At 44.3% G+C, this 17,385-nt stretch overlaps 1 protein-coding gene across 2 annotated transcripts in view; it reads right to left on the reverse strand.

Annotated features, from left to right (window-relative positions):
- The window catches only part of nlgn2a (neuroligin 2a), a 222,683-nt gene that overhangs the window by 108,869 nt on the left and 96,429 nt on the right, over positions 1-17,385 (reverse strand). For both annotated transcript variants that reach the window (XM_046328654.1, XM_046328653.1), the window contains exon 3: positions 11,741-11,794. In XM_046328654.1, coding sequence (XP_046184610.1) covers positions 11,741-11,794 — 54 coding nt within the window. The remainder of the gene's footprint in view (positions 1-11,740; positions 11,795-17,385) is intronic.

Below are 17,385 nucleotides of genomic sequence, written 5' to 3' on the forward strand. Positions count from 1 at the left end.
AGTGAGTAAAACAAACTTAGGGAGGAGGTTTCTGATTTTGACATGCATAAAACCAAGGCTTTTTCGATCACAGAAGTCAACAAATGAGGGTACCTGGGGACATGCAGGGCCTGGGTTTACCTCCACATCACCCGCGGAACAGAGAAGGAGTAGTATGAGGGTGCGGCTAAAGGCTATCAAAACTTGTCGCCTAGAGCGTTGGGGACAGAGGATAAGAGGAGCAGGTTTCTGGGCATGGTAGAATATATTCAGGGCATAATGCGCAGACAGGGGTATGGTGGGGTGCGGGTACAGCGGAGGTAAGCCCAGGCACTGGGTGATGATGAGAGAGGTTGTATCTCTGGACATGCTGGTTGTAATGGGTGAGGTCACCGCATGTGTGGGAGGTGGGACAAAGGAGGTAACAGGGGTATGCAGAGTGGATCTAGGGACTCCATTGAGAACTAAAACAATGATAACTAACCTGAACAACAGTATACAAGGCATATTGACATTTGAGAGATACATACAGCGAGGCATACAGTAATCACAGGTGTTGAATTGGGAAAGCTAGCTAAAAACAGTAGGCGAGGCTAATCAGCTAGCACAACAAACAGCAGGTAAAATGGCGTTGACTAGGCAACTGGGCCGACAGATAAAACAAACAAGCAGAATGGAGTACCGTGATTAATGGACAGTCCAGTGTGCGTCAGCTATGTAGCCAAGAGATCAGTGTCCAGGGGGAAGCGGTGGATGGGCAGGGAAGCTGGACTGGCGAGTGTTATCCAGGTTTAAAAAGAAACTAACAATGACTAAATAGCTTGTAGCTAGTTAGCTGGTTAGCGTCTGGAGGTTCTTGAGTGAGTCATAAAAATAAAATTAAAAGTAATAGCGATTCCGTATCACAGTGGGTGAGGCAGGTTTCCGGAAGGTATAAACAAAAAAATAAAAATAAAAAAGAGATAGAAAGTAAATGGGTTCAGAGAGTGTTTGGGTCACTGAAGATCCCATGGCACATATGTTAAGAGTAGGGGTGTTAACCCCGGTGTCCTGACTCTCTGTGGTCACTGAAGATCCCATGGCACTTATGTTAAGAGTAGTGGTGCTAACCCTGGTGTCCTGAATATCTGTGGTCACTGAAGATCCTATGGCACTTATGTTAAGAGTAGTGGTGCTAACCCTGGTGTCCTGACTCTCTGTGGTCACTAAAGATCCCATGGCACTTATGTTAAGAGTAGGGGTGTTAACCCCGGTGTCCTGAATCTCTGTGGTCACTGAAGATCCCATGGCACTTATGTTAAGAGTCGGGGTGTTAACCCCGGTGTCCTGAATCTCTGTGGTCACTGAAGATCCCATGGCACTTATGTTCAGAGTCGGGGTGTTAACCCCGGTGTCCTGACTCTCTGTGGTCACTGAAGATCCCATGGCACTTATGTTAAGAGTCGGGGTGTTAACCCCGGTGTCCTGACTCTCTGTGGTCACTGAAGATCCCATGGCACTTATGTTAAGAGTCGGGGTGTTAACCCCAGTGTCCTGACTCTCTGTGGTCACTGAAGATCCCATGGCACTTATGTTAAGAGTCGGGGTGTTAACCCCAGTATCCTGACTCTCTGTGGTCACTGAAGATCCCATGGCACTTATGTTAAGAGTAGGGGTGTTAACCCCGGTGTCCTGAATCTCTGTGGTCACTGAAGATCCCATGGCACTTATGTTAAGAGTCGGGGTGTTAACCCCAGTATCCTGACTCTCTGTGGTCACTGAAGATCCCATGGCACTTATGTTAAGAGTCGGGGTGTTAACCCCAGTATCCTGACTCTCTGTGGTCACTGAAGATCCCATGGCACTTATGTTAAGAGTCGGGGTGTTAACCCCAGTATCCTGACTCTCTGTGGTCACTAAAGATCCCATGGCACTTATGTTAAGAGTCGGGGTGTTAACCCATGTATCCTGACTCTCTGTGGTCACTAAAGATCCCATGGCACTTATGTTAAGAGTCGGGGTGTTAACCCCAGTATCCTGACTCTCTGTGGTCACTAAAGATCCCATGGCACTTATGTTAAGAGTCGGGGTGTTAACCCCAGTATCCTGACTCTCTGTGGTCACTAAAGATCCCATGGCACTTATGTTAAGAGTCGGGGTGTTAACCCCAGTATCCTGACTCTCTGTGGTCACTAAAGATCCCATGGTACTTATGTTAAGAGTTGGGGTGTTAACCCTGGTGTCCTGACTCTCTGTGGTCACTGAAGATCCCATGGTACTTATGTTAAGAGTCGGGGTGTTAACCCCGGTGTCCTGACTCTCTGTGGTCACTAAAGATCCCATGGCACTTATGTTAAGAGTCGGGGTGTTAACCCCAGTATCCTGACTCTCTGTGGTCACTAAAGATCCCATGGTACTTATGTTAAGAGTCGGGGTGTTAACCCCAGTATCCTGACTCTCTGTGGTCACTAAAGATCCCATGGTACTTATGTTAAGAGTCGGGGTGTTAACCCCAGTATCCTGACTCTCTGTGGTCACTAAAGATCCCATGGCACTTATGTTAAGAGTCGGGGTGTTAACCCCAGTATCCTGACTCTCTGTGGTCACTAAAGATCCCATGGCACTTATGTTAAGAGTCGGGGTGTTAACCCCAGTATCCTGACTCTCTGTGGTCACTAAAGATCCCATGGTACTTATGTTAAGAGTTGGGGTGTTAACCCTGGTGTCCTGACTCTCTGTGGTCACTGAAGATCCCATGGTACTTATGTTAAGAGTCGGGGTGTTAACCCCGGTGTCCTGACTCTCTGTGGTCACTAAAGATCCCATGGCACTTATGTTAAGAGTCGGGGTGTTAACCCCAGTATCCTGACTCTCTGTGGTCACTAAAGATCCCATGGTACTTATGTTAAGAGTCGGGGTGTTAACCCCAGTATCCTGACTCTCTGTGGTCACTAAAGATCCCATGGTACTTATGTTAAGAGTCGGGGTGTTAACCCTGGTGTCCTGACTCTCTGTGGTCACTGAAGATCCCATGGTACTTATGTTAAGAGTCGGGGTGTTAACCCCGGTGTCCTGACTCTCTGTGGTCACTGAAGATCCCATGGTACTTATGTTAAGAGTCGGGGTGTTAACCCTGGTGTCCTGACTCTCTGTGGTCACTGAAGATCCCATGGTACTTATGTTAAGAGTCGGGGTGTTAACCCCGGTGTCCTGACTCTCTGTGGTCACTGAAGATCCCATGGTACTTATGTTAAGAGTCGGGGTGTTAACCCCGGTGTCCTGACTCTCTGTGGTCACTGAAGATCCCATGGCACTTATGTTAAGAGTCGGGGTGTTAACCCCGGTGTCCTGACTCTCTGTGGTCACTGAAGATCCTATGGCACTTATGTTAAGAGTCGGGGTGTTAACCCCAGTATCCTGACTCTCTGTGGTCACTGAAGATCCCATGGCACTTATGTTAAGAGTCGGGGTGTTAACCCCGGTGTCCTGACTCTCTGTGGTCACTGAAGATCCCATGGTACTTATGTTAAGAGTCGGGGTGTTAACCCCGGTGTCCTGACTCTCTGTGGTCACTGAAGATCCCATGGCACTTATGTTAAGAGTCGGGGTGTTAACCCCGGTGTCCTGACTCTCTGTGGTCACTGAAGATCCTATGGCACTTATGTTAAGAGTCGGGGTGTTAACCCCAGTATCCTGACTCTCTGTGGTCACTGAAGATCCCATGGTACTTATGTTAAGAGTCGGGGTGTTAACCCCAGTATCCTGACTCTCTGTGGTCACTGAAGATCCCATGGCACTTATGTTAAGAGTCGGGGTGTTAACCCTGGTGTCCTGACTCTCTGTGGTCACTGAAGATCCCATGGTACTTATGTTAAGAGTCGGGGTGTTAACCCCAGTATCCTGACTCTCTGTGGTCACTGAAGATCCCATGGCACTTATGTTAAGAGTCGGGGTGTTAACCCCAGTATCCTGACTCTCTGTGGTCACTGAAGATCCCATGGTACTTATGTTAAGAGTCGGGGTGTTAACCCCAGTATCCTGACTCTCTGTGGTCACTGAAGATCCCATGGTACTTATGTTAAGAGTCGGGGTGTTAACCCCAGTATCCTGACTCTCTGTGGTCACTGAAGATCCCATGGCACTTATGTTAAGAGTCGGGGTGTTAACCCCAGTATCCTGACTCTCTGTGGTCACTGAAGATCCCATGGTACTTATGTTAAGAGTCGGGGTGTTAACCCCAGTATCCTGACTCTCTGTGGTCACTGAAGATCCCATGGTACTTATGTTAAGAGTCGGGGTGTTAACCCCAGTATCCTGACTCTCTGTGGTCACTGAAGATCCCATGGCACTTATGTTAAGAGTCGGGGTGTTAACCCCAGTATCCTGACTCTCTGTGGTCACTGAAGATCCCATGGTACTTATGTTAAGAGTCGGGGTGTTAACCCCAGTATCCTGACTCTCTGTGGTCACTGAAGATCCCATGGTACTTATGTTAAGAGTCGGGGTGTTAACCCCAGTATCCTGACTCTCTGTGGTCACTGAAGATCCCATGGTACTTATGTTAAGAGTCGGGGTGTTAACCCCAGTATCCTGACTCTCTGTGGTCACTGAAGATCCCATGGTACTTATGTTAAGAGTCGGGGTGTTAACCCCAGTATCCTGACTCTCTGTGGTCACTGAAGATCCCATGGTACTTATGTTAAGAGTCGGGGTGTTAACCCCAGTATCCTGACTCTCTGTGGTCACTGAAGATCCCATGGTACTTATGTTAAGAGTCGGGGTGTTAACCCCAGTATCCTGACTCTCTGTGGTCACTGAAGATCCCATGGTACTTATGTTAAGAGTCGGGGTGTTAACCCCAGTATCCTGACTCTCTGTGGTCACTGAAGATCCCATGGTACTTATGTTAAGAGTCGGGGTGTTAACCCCAGTATCCTGACTCTCTGTGGTCACTGAAGATCCCATGGTACTTATGTTAAGAGTCGGGGTGTTAACCCCAGTATCCTGACTCTCTGTGGTCACTGAAGATCCCATGGTACTTATGTTAAGAGTCGGGGTGTTAACCCCAGTATCCTGACTCTCTGTGGTCACTGAAGATCCCATGGTACTTATGTTAAGAGTCGGGGTGTTAACCCCAGTATCCTGACTCTCTGTGGTCACTGAAGATCCCATGGTACTTATGTTAAGAGTCGGGGTGTTAACCCCAGTGTCCTGACTCTCTGTGGTCACTGAAGATCCCATGGTACTTATGTTAAGAGTCGGGGTGTTAACCCCAGTATCCTGACTCTCTGTGGTCACTGAAGATCCCATGGTACTTATGTTAAGAGTCGGGGTGTTAACCCCAGTATCCTGACTCTCTGTGGTCACTGAAGATCCCATGGTACTTATGTTAAGAGTCGGGGTGTTAACCCCAGTATCCTGACTCTCTGTGGTCACTGAAGATCCCATGGTACTTATGTTAAGAGTCGGGGTGTTAACCCCAGTATCCTGACTCTCTGTGGTCACTGAAGATCCCATGGTACTTATGTTAAGAGTCGGGGTGTTAACCCCAGTATCCTGACTCTCTGTGGTCACTGAAGATCCCATGGTACTTATGTTAAGAGTCGGGGTGTTAACCCCAGTATCCTGACTCTCTGTGGTCACTGAAGATCCCATGGTACTTATGTTAAGAGTCGGGGTGTTAACCCCAGTATCCTGACTCTCTGTGGTCACTGAAGATCCCATGGTACTTATGTTAAGAGTCGGGGTGTTAACCCCAGTATCCTGACTCTCTGTGGTCACTGAAGATCCCATGGTACTTATGTTAAGAGTCGGGGTGTTAACCCCAGTATCCTGACTCTCTGTGGTCACTGAAGATCCCATGGTACTTATGTTAAGAGTCGGGGTGTTAACCCCAGTATCCTGACTCTCTGTGGTCACTGAAGATCCCATGGTACTTATGTTAAGAGTCGGGGTGTTAACCCCAGTATCCTGACTCTCTGTGGTCACTGAAGATCCCATGGTACTTATGTTAAGAGTCGGGGTGTTAACCCCAGTATCCTGACTCTCTGTGGTCACTGAAGATCCCATGGTACTTATGTTAAGAGTCGGGGTGTTAACCCCAGTATCCTGACTCTCTGTGGTCACTGAAGATCCCATGGTACTTATGTTAAGAGTCGGGGTGTTAACCCCAGTGTCCTGACTCTCTGTGGTCACTGAAGATCCCATGGTACTTATGTTAAGAGTCGGGGTGTTAACCCCAGTATCCTGACTCTCTGTGGTCACTGAAGATCCCATGGTACTTATGTTAAGAGTCGGGGTGTTAACCCCAGTATCCTGACTCTCTGTGGTCACTGAAGATCCCATGGTACTTATGTTAAGAGTCGGGGTGTTAACCCCAGTATCCTGACTCTCTGTGGTCACTGAAGATCCCATGGTACTTATGTTAAGAGTCGGGGTGTTAACCCCAGTATCCTGACTCTCTGTGGTCACTGAAGATCCCATGGTACTTATGTTAAGAGTCGGGGTGTTAACCCCAGTATCCTGACTCTCTGTGGTCACTGAAGATCCCATGGTACTTATGTTAAGAGTCGGGGTGTTAACCCCAGTGTCCTGACTCTCTGTGGTCACTGAAGATCCCATGGTACTTATGTTAAGAGTCGGGGTGTTAACCCCAGTATCCTGACTCTCTGTGGTCACTGAAGATCCCATGGTACTTATGTTAAGAGTCGGGGTGTTAACCCCAGTATCCTTGCTGAATTCCCAAAGCCCTGATACCATCATCGCCACTTAATCATCCCCAATTTACAATTGGCTCATTCACCCCCCCTCCTCTCCCCTGTAACTATTCCCCAGGTCGTTGCTGTAAGTGAGAATGTGTTCTCAGTCAACAAAAAAATACATAAAAGATTGTGACTCTACAAACTTGTTGGAGGCGTTTGCAGTTTGTTTTGGTTGTGTTTCAGATTATTTTGTGCCCAATAGAAATGAATAGTAAATAATGTATTGTGTCATTTTGGAGTCACTTTTATTGTAAATAAGAATAGAATATGTAGCATCCACATGAATGTAGAAGTGTTTAGAAACATATTCTATTCTTATTTACAATATAAATGACACAATACATTATTTACCATCCTTTCTATTGGGCACAAATCATCTGAAACACAACCAAAATGAACTGCAAATGCATCCAATAAGTTTGTAAACTTACAAGCTTGATGTAATCATTGAGTGCTTAGTAATATGGGACCAAATACTAAACCTTTGACTATTTTATTTATAAAAATCTTTAGGAGTGTCAATCATTTTGACCCTTACCTTTTGAGGAAAGAAAATGTTCATTGATAAACAGAATCCCGTTCTTTGAGCAATTGTATTAGTATAAAATATCAATTCAACTAAAAATGTGCATACAATATAGCTCAGTATTTGAGTGATGTATTATATACAGCCATTATTGCTGTTCTCTATCTTTATCAAAGGTGTCAATCATTTCCTTTCTGTTTTACTGAGAAATCCACTATAGAATCCACTGATTCTAAACATTTTTCAAAATGTCTGATCAAATTTGGATAGTTTCTTGGTAAAATATTGAAGCATTTCTTGGTAAAACTTCAATGAGATTTTTCTAAGTTTTGTCCTTGGATCAACGAATAGACAGGTATTTCATAACACACTGAGAGGGTTTGAGTATATTCCAGTGAGTGCGTGGGACGTTGTCTCTGTTTGTGTGTGTTGTGTTTAAGTTAGGGGCTCAGGTGGGCCTCAGTCCTTTCTGATCAAAGCTGACAAAGTGGTGTGAGAGAGGAGGACGGAATGATGCGCGTCGCATGTGCAGGCACACACACACACACACACACACACACACACACACACACACACACACACACACACACACACACACACACACACACACACACACACACACACACACGCTTTCCGACCGCTTGACCTTTTAACATTGTGTTACAAGGTGGGATAAACTTGATTTTTTGGGGGTCAAAGATTTACACAACATTTTCTAACGTCAAAGTGGAAGAAAAAAAGAACATTTGTAAAGAAGAAATAAATAATAATAATTAAACACTAACGTATCTTGATTACATAAGTAGTCAATACATGTTAAAATCCTATTTGGTCTTGAAGAGCTTGGATTGTATAATATTTTCACTGTATTCTTTTTAAAATTCTTCAAGTTTTGTCAAGGTTGTGGTTGAACATGGCTGGACAGCCATTTTCAAGGCTTGCCATTGATTTTCAAGCCGATTTAAGTCAAAACTGTAACTGGGCTACTCAGGAACATTCAATGTCATCTTGGTAAGCAACTACAGTGTATATTTGGCCTTGTGTTTTAGGTTATTAAACCAGGTTTTCCTCTAGGATTTTTCCAGTGCTTAGCATTATTCCGTTTCTTTTTATCTAAGAAAAAACTCCCTAGGCCTTGCCGATGACAAGCATACCCATAACATGAAGCAGCCACCACCAAACTTGAAAATATGAAGAGTGGTACTCAGTGATGTGCTGAATTTGCCCCAAATATAACACTGTGTATTCAGGACATACAGTTAATTTCTTTGGAACATTTTTTACAGTTTTACTTTAGTGCCTTGTTGCAAACAGGATGCATGTTTTGGAATATGTTTTATTCTGTACATGCTTCCTTCTTTTCACTCTGTCATTTAGATTAGTATTGTGGAGTAACTACAATGTTGTTGATCCATTCTCAGTTTTCTCTTATCACAGTAATTAAACTCTGTAACTGTTTACGTCCACATTGGCCTCATGGTGAAATCTCTGAGCAGTTTCCTTCCTCTCCGGCAACTTAGAAAGGACACCTGTATCTTTGTAGTGACTGGGTGTATCGATACACCATCCAAAGTGTAATTTATAACTCCACAACGCTCAAAGGGATTTTCAATTTTGGCTTTTTAATTTTTACCCATCTACCAATAGCTGCCCTTCTTTGCAAGGAATTGTAAAACCTACCTGGTCTTTGTGGTTGAATCTGTGTTTTAAATTCACTGCTTGACTGAGGGACCTTACAGATAATTGTATGTGTGGGGTACAGAGATGAGGTAGTCATTCAAAAATCACGTTAAACCCTATTATTGCACACGGAATGAGTCCATGCAACTTATTATGTGACTTGTTCAGCACATTTTTTGCACCTGAACATATTTAGGTCATAACAAAAGGGTTGAATACTTATTGACAACGTTCCCTCATAAAAGCTCCCCGGGAATATCAGCCTGCGCAGAGGAGCACAAGATTGAAATGTCTAGTTTTCCCCTTTTACTCAACCCCATCAACGTTTCCCTCCGCTGGGCGACTTGTGATCGAATCAACGCAATATTAGCCACTAACAATACAACGTACCGAAACAAACAAACTATGCAAGAGATGTTCTTGTCGGCAGAGTGCATTGGAGTAGGATTCTGTTGCGTTGACAGGACCGACTCTACACAGACCGGTGCACCATAACCAATCAGAGCTGCCGTATCCCTATATGCAAATAGACCATTGCCATATATGGATCTGTGCCATTCACTTGGACTGTGTTTACAGCATGAGTTTTGAGATCAAAGCAAGAGCTGCATGTACATTTGTTCATATTCTTTGCTCGTTAGTGAGTTATTAGCCCAGTTAAAGAGAACTTGTAGTCAGCAACGGAGGAGTGGTCGCTTCCGACAGGAGCATGAAACGTGCATTTCTAGCCATGTTTGAAAAGCAAGTCAGGTGAAGCCCTTCTTTTCGGTCTTAAAGGGGCTCTGTTGTATTTTGAGACCGGCTTGAATAAGTAGCCAATAGGCTGAGGGTAACATATTTAGTCTGATTCTCTGCAATAATGGTCTGGGAATAATAATGCATTTTATTTCTGTAAAGAGGTTCCCTGCGTTGTGTCACGCCTAAGTACAGCCCTTAGCTGTGGTATATTGGCCATATGCCACACCTCCTCGGGCATGATTGCTTAAATAACCTCTGTCCAAACACTTGAACCCAGGGAAAAGCATAATTGAATACGATTTCTTGAATGACTAGCTTTCGGTTCACCCATTCAAGCTAGAAATGGTTTCTCCTGCTAAGCATTGACATTCTTCAATAAAAAGGCTGCTTTGTACAGAGAAACTGAACTGGGCCATTGAAGCACTAGGTCCCCATCCTAAATCGTCCCCTAAACCCTGCGCCCTATGCACTTGTGGAGATACGAGAGGGACTGACAGGTGTAATCAAACTGGTAGTAGCTCCACCTTGCCCTCTGATAGGTTAGGTGGAAGTTACACCATATTGCTTATACCAATCAAATTATCTCAGATCTCTACAAGTGCATAGGGGACTATTTGGGATTGGCCCCAAGGGTCCACAAAGGTGATATAGCACTGACGGGACACTTAGTCGTAACAGGAAGTCAGAGGGATATTAACAGGAAGAAGATGTTACAGTAGTACTCATACTTGGGTTATGTCCCAATTATCTCTCCTCTGTCCCAAAGTGTGCACTTGTTCACTTCCCTTTACTGATTTGAAAGGAATGACTGGTATGAAGAAATATAGTGTAAACTCCCACTAGCTAATGCCTCCACCAATCCAATGCTTTAAGGTTTGTGGGAACTAGTGAACGAGTGAACGACACTTAAGCAGAAAGAAGATGGGATGCACCCAGGGCCTTATTCAGGAAGACCCGACATCGAACAACAATCTCTTTCGATGTAATGATGATTCTGCCTCCAGTCTGACATTAATATCTGGCAAATAAAGGTATCATTTCAGCTCTACATATTACATTTCAATCGGCAACATTGTAAACAGTTAAATGCTCCTGAATGACCTCCGGGAGTGAGTTATTTATTTGTTTGTTTCCGTGTCCTTGGAAGGTGACATGGGAGAAGGTCTAATACACAGGTATGGGTTAGTATTTGACATTTGGATGTTATGAGGCCTAAGTATCTGTATTTTGTAAAGAAAGGTGTGCTATAGTAAAACGGTCCATAAACAGGCATCTAGTAGGCAGGTCAACTTTCACATAAAAAAAAGACCCAAGAAATATCACAAGAACACCCAAGAGAAAAAGATTCCCTTTCGTACTCAAAATGAGCTGTAAGAAGAAGATAATCCATCATATGGACAGCAGCCATTTTTCTTTACGCTCAGGAAACGACTCCAAAAGGCAAGACGGTATCATCTGAACTGTGTGTTACGTGTTTGTAGCGAACAGTGTTGTTGTGTCTCTTTCTATTGAGAAAAGTCACCAGGAATAGATCTTCATTCTGATAAACAGGGGAATACGGTCTTTCTTCCATTTCTCCCTCTCTTTCTCTATTTGACTCACCCAATAACGCTATTCTCACCTTGACCTGTGAAGCTAGGCCCATGCACAATGGTCCAACCATTAGCCACGTTTCAAGAACTATTCAGCTGTAATGATGATGGCAGAAAGTTGTTGTCTCCCTGCCTAGTCAGTCAGTCAGTCAATATGTCTGAAATATGTTTTTGTCTATAATAAATCAACTGTAGAGACGACACAATGTTGATTTCATAACTATTATATTGGCCAAGGCCTGTCATCAAACTGTTATTAAGCTAATGCTTTTTCTCACAGGCTGACTGAATAGAATGTGTGTTCTTTTGTATTCTAAATGAATGTGAAGATACTAAGTCAACACAGACAGCAACACCAACACATTGTATATATATATGTAAATGCATATCTTATATCTTATATAGCTAATCAATGGCTCTAACTACATATCCCCAAAAATACTTTAAAAACAAGAAAAAAGGAAAAACATGCAACGCAAAAATACCTTCATCTCTCGGTCTGTTCATTGTAGACTCATCGTGTTTTTTTGTGAGCGGACCTAGGGTGCAAGAAAAAAAAGGGAGGGAAAAAGAGAAAAGAGAAAATTCAAAAAAGATTACTGGCAAAAAAAAACGCAAAGAAAAAAATCAAAAAAGAAAAGAAGAGCAAAAAAGACAAATCAGCAAGAGGTCGTCATGTTTTTTTCTTTTCTCTTTTTGAAAAGAGGACCAAAAAAAAAAACAAAACAAAAGCGCAGCATCACAGACACATTATAAGAAAAGACAACAAAACGCTTTTGTCAAGAGAAAAGAAGGAGCCCCTATGTCTGAAGATCCAGCACTCCGTCTCACCCGGGAGAAACGGATAAATGAGTTGTCCGTGGCCGTTAACTAGTTGCTTATTGGTTGTGCTGCCCTTTCTGAACCCATGTTTTGTTACTTGTGTTCAAGTTGTATTTCTGGCTTCAGGGGACCATAGTAAAAATCTATGGAAGGGGAAATAGAGAGTGACGTCCTGTGGTTAGAAACTCAACACCCACCCTTACCCTCCCCTTTCCCCCCTCAGAACCCCCCAAAAAGGACCATCGGGCATAGAGAGGTACCAAAGAGGAGAGGTGAGCCTCGTCAAGACGCCCTCACCCGTAACCTACAATAACACGATTAACCCCCTGTTGTGATTCATGAATAGCGTGACATTTTCTTCACACAAACCCTGATACCCCCCCCCTTCCTTTCCCCTCTGTCACTACAGTTCCCACAATGATTGGTACTGCAACATAAATAATATGAGCACACTAGATTAAACTTTTTTGGGGGTTAAAACACACAACCAAATGATATCTTTATTCGTCAGCCATCTCTAGCGAGAGAGACACAATGAAAGGAACCTGCAATGATGAGAAATCATGTTAAACATCCGTTCCAAAACAGGAGACAAAGGTATGCAGTGTGTGTGTGTGTTTGTGTGTGTGTGTGTGTGTGTGTGTGTGTGTGTGTGTGTGTGTGTGTGTGTGTGTGTGTGTGTGTGTGTGTGTGTGTGTGTGTGTGTGTGTGTGTGTGTGTGTGTGTGTGTGTGTGTGTGTGGCTTAGATGTAACCCTCAAAGTTATCCCCCTAGTGAATATGTCATTACATGTATAGCGCACAACAGGCTGTGTGTCAATTAGAAATGACATGTAGCTTGATGCTAGTTAACGAGTGTGTGCTGTGTGGTGGGTAAAATGTGCATGTAATTCGATCCGCATCTGCCCACCAGCTATACTTGGCAAATGGAGGAGAGGGGGAGAGGTAGAGAGATAGAGGGAGAAGAAGGAGAGAGAACAGAAAGAGATGCTTCTCTCCTCCTCCCCTCCTCTCTTCTTCTCTCCCAAATCGGTGAAAATTTGCTGCTGAGGAACTAACGTTGTGATATGCAAAACAGCAATCAGGGAAGGGGCCAATCAGGAAAGAGGCCTGGGCTAACAGGAAGCACCATCTGCTGTTGGGATTACAGCTACCTCTGATATGCTGACAACCAGGAAGTCTGTCTGTCTCTGTGATTTGTAATCCAATGAAGTTATGTGTAACTGCAGTGACAGCTCAAAAATATCCAAATAAACGTTGTTAACTTATTGCAGCCCGGAAACTGATCTAAGGATACGATTACGGTTAGCTAGAGGTAAATGCTTGGCAAATACAACTCGTTCAAGGAAAACAAATAGGATTATAACTGATGCCTGTACTGTGTGTCTGGGTTACGGCTTCACATGGGGTTGAATAAGGTAAAGATATTGGAGGCCACAGAATGGTTATAGCGTATTGATAAGTCTGTATATGGACATCCATAAGAGTGTGTGATGGTATGGTTATCAGGGTTGAGAGAAGGTTATCCTCAGATTGAAATAATCACCTGGGGAAAAAAAAGAATCAGTTGAAAGGATGGTAAAACTGTTTACGAATGTAAAACGTTCGGTAAAACCTGCAGAATTTGCAACCCTTCATGACGATGGTTGGATGCAGCTGTGCAAATTAAATCCAGCATGTCAACCTGTCAGACATATCCTGTATGCACGTCATTCAGCGTAACAAGAGGCCTATTTATAAACCGTAAAAAGAGAGAAAACTGTATGCACAACAGATGGAAAAGCCCCAGTCAATGAATGGCCCACTCATATAGTCCCCTGTATTTAGGCATCTTACAGTCACTCGGAGAAGTTAAGAGGCATCATCAGTGTTTACCGGCAGAGAAAGTAGAAGAAAAGCTTTGCCAGAAGTCATTTTGTGAAGTGCTAAGAATAAGTATAAAATGAAACAATAACAGGGTTTGTTTGTAGGGTCGAGTGGTAGAATGTTATTGGAGACACTTTTGACATCCATCATGAGACAGTAATTGACAATTGCACAATTGACTGTGTAGTTAATGAAGAAAAACGACCACAGTCCTCTGTTCCATTACAGCCCCTCCTCCTCTAAGACCTCCCCCTCTTTTTCACCCTTCTCTTTCTCTCTCTGTTTTGCAGGTTGTCTCAGGGCAGAACAAACCTGGGTTCAAATACTATGTGAAATCTTTCAAATACTTTGAAGGTCATGAACAGTCAAAATCATGTTTTTCACGAAATTGGATGATATTTGGATGAAACCAGATCAATGTATGATGACCGAAGTATACAAAATGACTACATTGATAAAGTTTGATCATAAAGTTACTGGTCCCCTCCCCCTTGTCAAACACTTGGCGGGATTATTAAGGGGATAGGGTGACATCACCCTAACTCTCAATTTAATACACCAATGGTAACATGATATTCTCTTACCTCATTTAAATAAGCCCCGCCTTGTAACCAACATCGGAGAAGGCGTGTTTGCGGAGGTAGGCGTGGTTTATATAGCTAGACAGCTACTCTACTGGTGCAGCAATTTGACTGTAGGGTGTCAGCAGAGATACTTATATGGCAAAGATACTTAAAGATACTTATGGTGTTCGCTAGTTACTGACGAGCTAGGTCTTCAGCCAGCATGGTACAAAAGGGGGAAAGGGTTGTTCAAAACTCCGAAGCAGTTGTCAAGTCAACATTTCCGTTGACACAAGAGGCATGCCAAATGGGAGATGTTTAGAAAAAAATTCACGTCATTGACGCAATTTCAATGTTGAGTTGCTTTGTGGATCACCAAATTTGCTGCAACACTGCTCACTGCATCAAGGATTGCAGACGTAGGTGTTTCAAAGAGCTGTCGATCAAGCTGAGCTCATGAATATAAAGTCCCCGCCCACTCAGCCTGTCTTTTCAAAGTTCCTGGTAGTTAGCCATGGGAGAAATGTACATTTCTATCCCCCCGAAATATTATGGGCAACACTTTAGTCACTCAAAAGGCTATTTTACATGGGAATCAGAATGACTGTTCGGGACCTTTAAGCGTTTGCTCTGGCCTGCCTGGAGTGCCATACGGGTGGGGTTTGCCGTGTTCTGAACATTCTACTGGTTCCATAGAGCCAGGCAAGCTCAATCAAGCACAGCTAAAGTATTTTGAAATGATTTTGAATCGTAGTTGTACCCAGGGCTGGTGCAGAGCAGCTCTACTTCCACCTCTAACCACACACACACGCACACGTGCACACACACACACACGCACGCACGCACGCACGCACGCACGCACGCACGCACACACACACACACACACACACACACACACACACACACACACACACACACACACACACACACACACACACACACACACACACACACACACACACACACAGCACCGCAGTCTCCCCCGCCCCCGCCCCAGCTATAGCTACAGCTACAGTATGGACACTCACATCAGCCACACCACCCACAGTGTATGTGTGTGTGTGTGTGTGTGTGTGCGTGTGTGTGTGTGTAAGAGAGTCCCTGTCTGCGTGTGTGTGTGTGTGTGTGGTATGAATCTGTCTATGTTTTGAGTGTCCGCACCAACCTGTATGTGTGTGTGTGTGTGTGTATGTAAGAGAGTCTCTGTCTGTGTGTGTGTGTGTGTGTGTGTGTGTGTGTGTGTGTGTGTGTGTGTGTGTGTGTGTGTGTGTGTGTGTGTGTGTGTGTGTGTGTGTGTGTGTGTGTGTGTGTGTGTGTGTGTGTGTGTGTGTGTGTGTGTGTGTGTGTATGAATCTGTCTATGTTTTGTGTGTCCGCACCAACCTGTATGTGTGTGTGTCAGAGTGAATTTGTGTACTGACAGTGTGCGCATGGTGTGTGCACGTACATCTATTAATATGTGCAGGCTAGCCCCACAGACTAAGAGTAAGTACAGTCTAGGTGTTGACAATGTAATTCAGAAGACAGCAGTGTGAGTGGAAAGTTGATGTACGAGTGGATGGGAGCATCACTGACAGGTTGTAAGTGAACTAAAAAGATGAATGATGGACGTTGGACTGAGAGGAGTACAGGGGAGGGAGTGTGTGTGTGTGTCTCGTCTCTCAGTAGTATGAGTAACGTGACAGCGGGTCAGTGTTTTGTTTATGATGACTCGGACATGATGCTTCTCTCGCCCAGGCTCCCCCTTCCTCACCCCTTCTCCCCCATATGAAAGAGTGTGTCGGCCGCCCACCCATTCTGTGGCGCACGCCTTGTCAGCAGATGGCCACTCTGTGTGTGTACCATGACGCTATCTCCGATGCTATTTATTAATAGTATATTTAGATACACTACGTGTGGAAAAATCACCAAGTATGATTCATTGGTTTAGTCTGCCTGGTTCAGTTGTAGGGACAGAAGGCATTCCATCTGGCCTGAAATACACTCATTATTTGAGAAAGACCATTTAGAAAGACTGTTGAGGTTACTGAATGACATGGGTAGATCTGGCATCTCTATTTGTTGTCCAGTGTTCCAGCCTGAGATTAAAGTCCCCCCCCCCCCCCCATTTGTCTCAATGCTTCAACAGTGTCTGAGAATTCTAGATCTAGTCTTGCTGAAGAGAGAGAAGAAAGCGAGCGAGAGAGAGATCAGGGAACAAGGGACACTAACACAGATGTGTCTCTGAATAGAGTGGGAACGAGAGAAGGGGAGATAGAGTGATGGCGTGAATGAGGTAGGAAGCAAGGTGAGACACTAGGACAGATTGCCGTTTGAATAGAGGGAAGTAGAAACAGAGATGGGTGTAGAAAGAGCTCATTTGAAAGAGAGGAGTGGAGAAGAGTGGAAAAGAGAGAAGTTCCGAAATAGACCGTGTGGAGATAAAAGGTGGAAAAAAGGAAGCTAATAAGGAGTATTTGAAACTAAGATAGCCAGTGTGAAACATACGTATATTCATAATGGTATGAGAATGGGAGGTGAAAAGTGTAGAAGAGAGAGAGAGGAAGAGAGGGAGAGAGAGAGGGAGAGAGAGAGAGAGAGAGAGAGAGAGAGAGAGAGAGAGAGAGAGAGAGAGAGAGAGAGAGAGAGAGAGAGAGAGAGAGAGAGAGAGAGAGAGAGAGAGAAGAGAGAAGAGAGAGAGAGAGAGAGAGAGAGAGAGAGAGAGAGAGAGAGAGAGAGAGAGAGAGAGAGAGAGAGAGAGAGAGAGAGAGAGAGGAAGAGAGGGAGAGAGAGAGAGAGAGGAAGAGAGGGAGAGAGAGAGAGGGAGAGAGAGAGAGAGAGAGAGAGAGAGAGAGAGAGAGAGAGAGAGAGAGAGAGAGAGAGAGGAAGAGAGGCAGAAAGA

Source organism: Oncorhynchus gorbuscha, linkage group LG25 (assembly GCF_021184085.1).
Source record: "Oncorhynchus gorbuscha isolate QuinsamMale2020 ecotype Even-year linkage group LG25, OgorEven_v1.0, whole genome shotgun sequence".
Classification (NCBI taxonomy): Eukaryota; Metazoa; Chordata; class Actinopteri; order Salmoniformes; family Salmonidae; genus Oncorhynchus; species Oncorhynchus gorbuscha.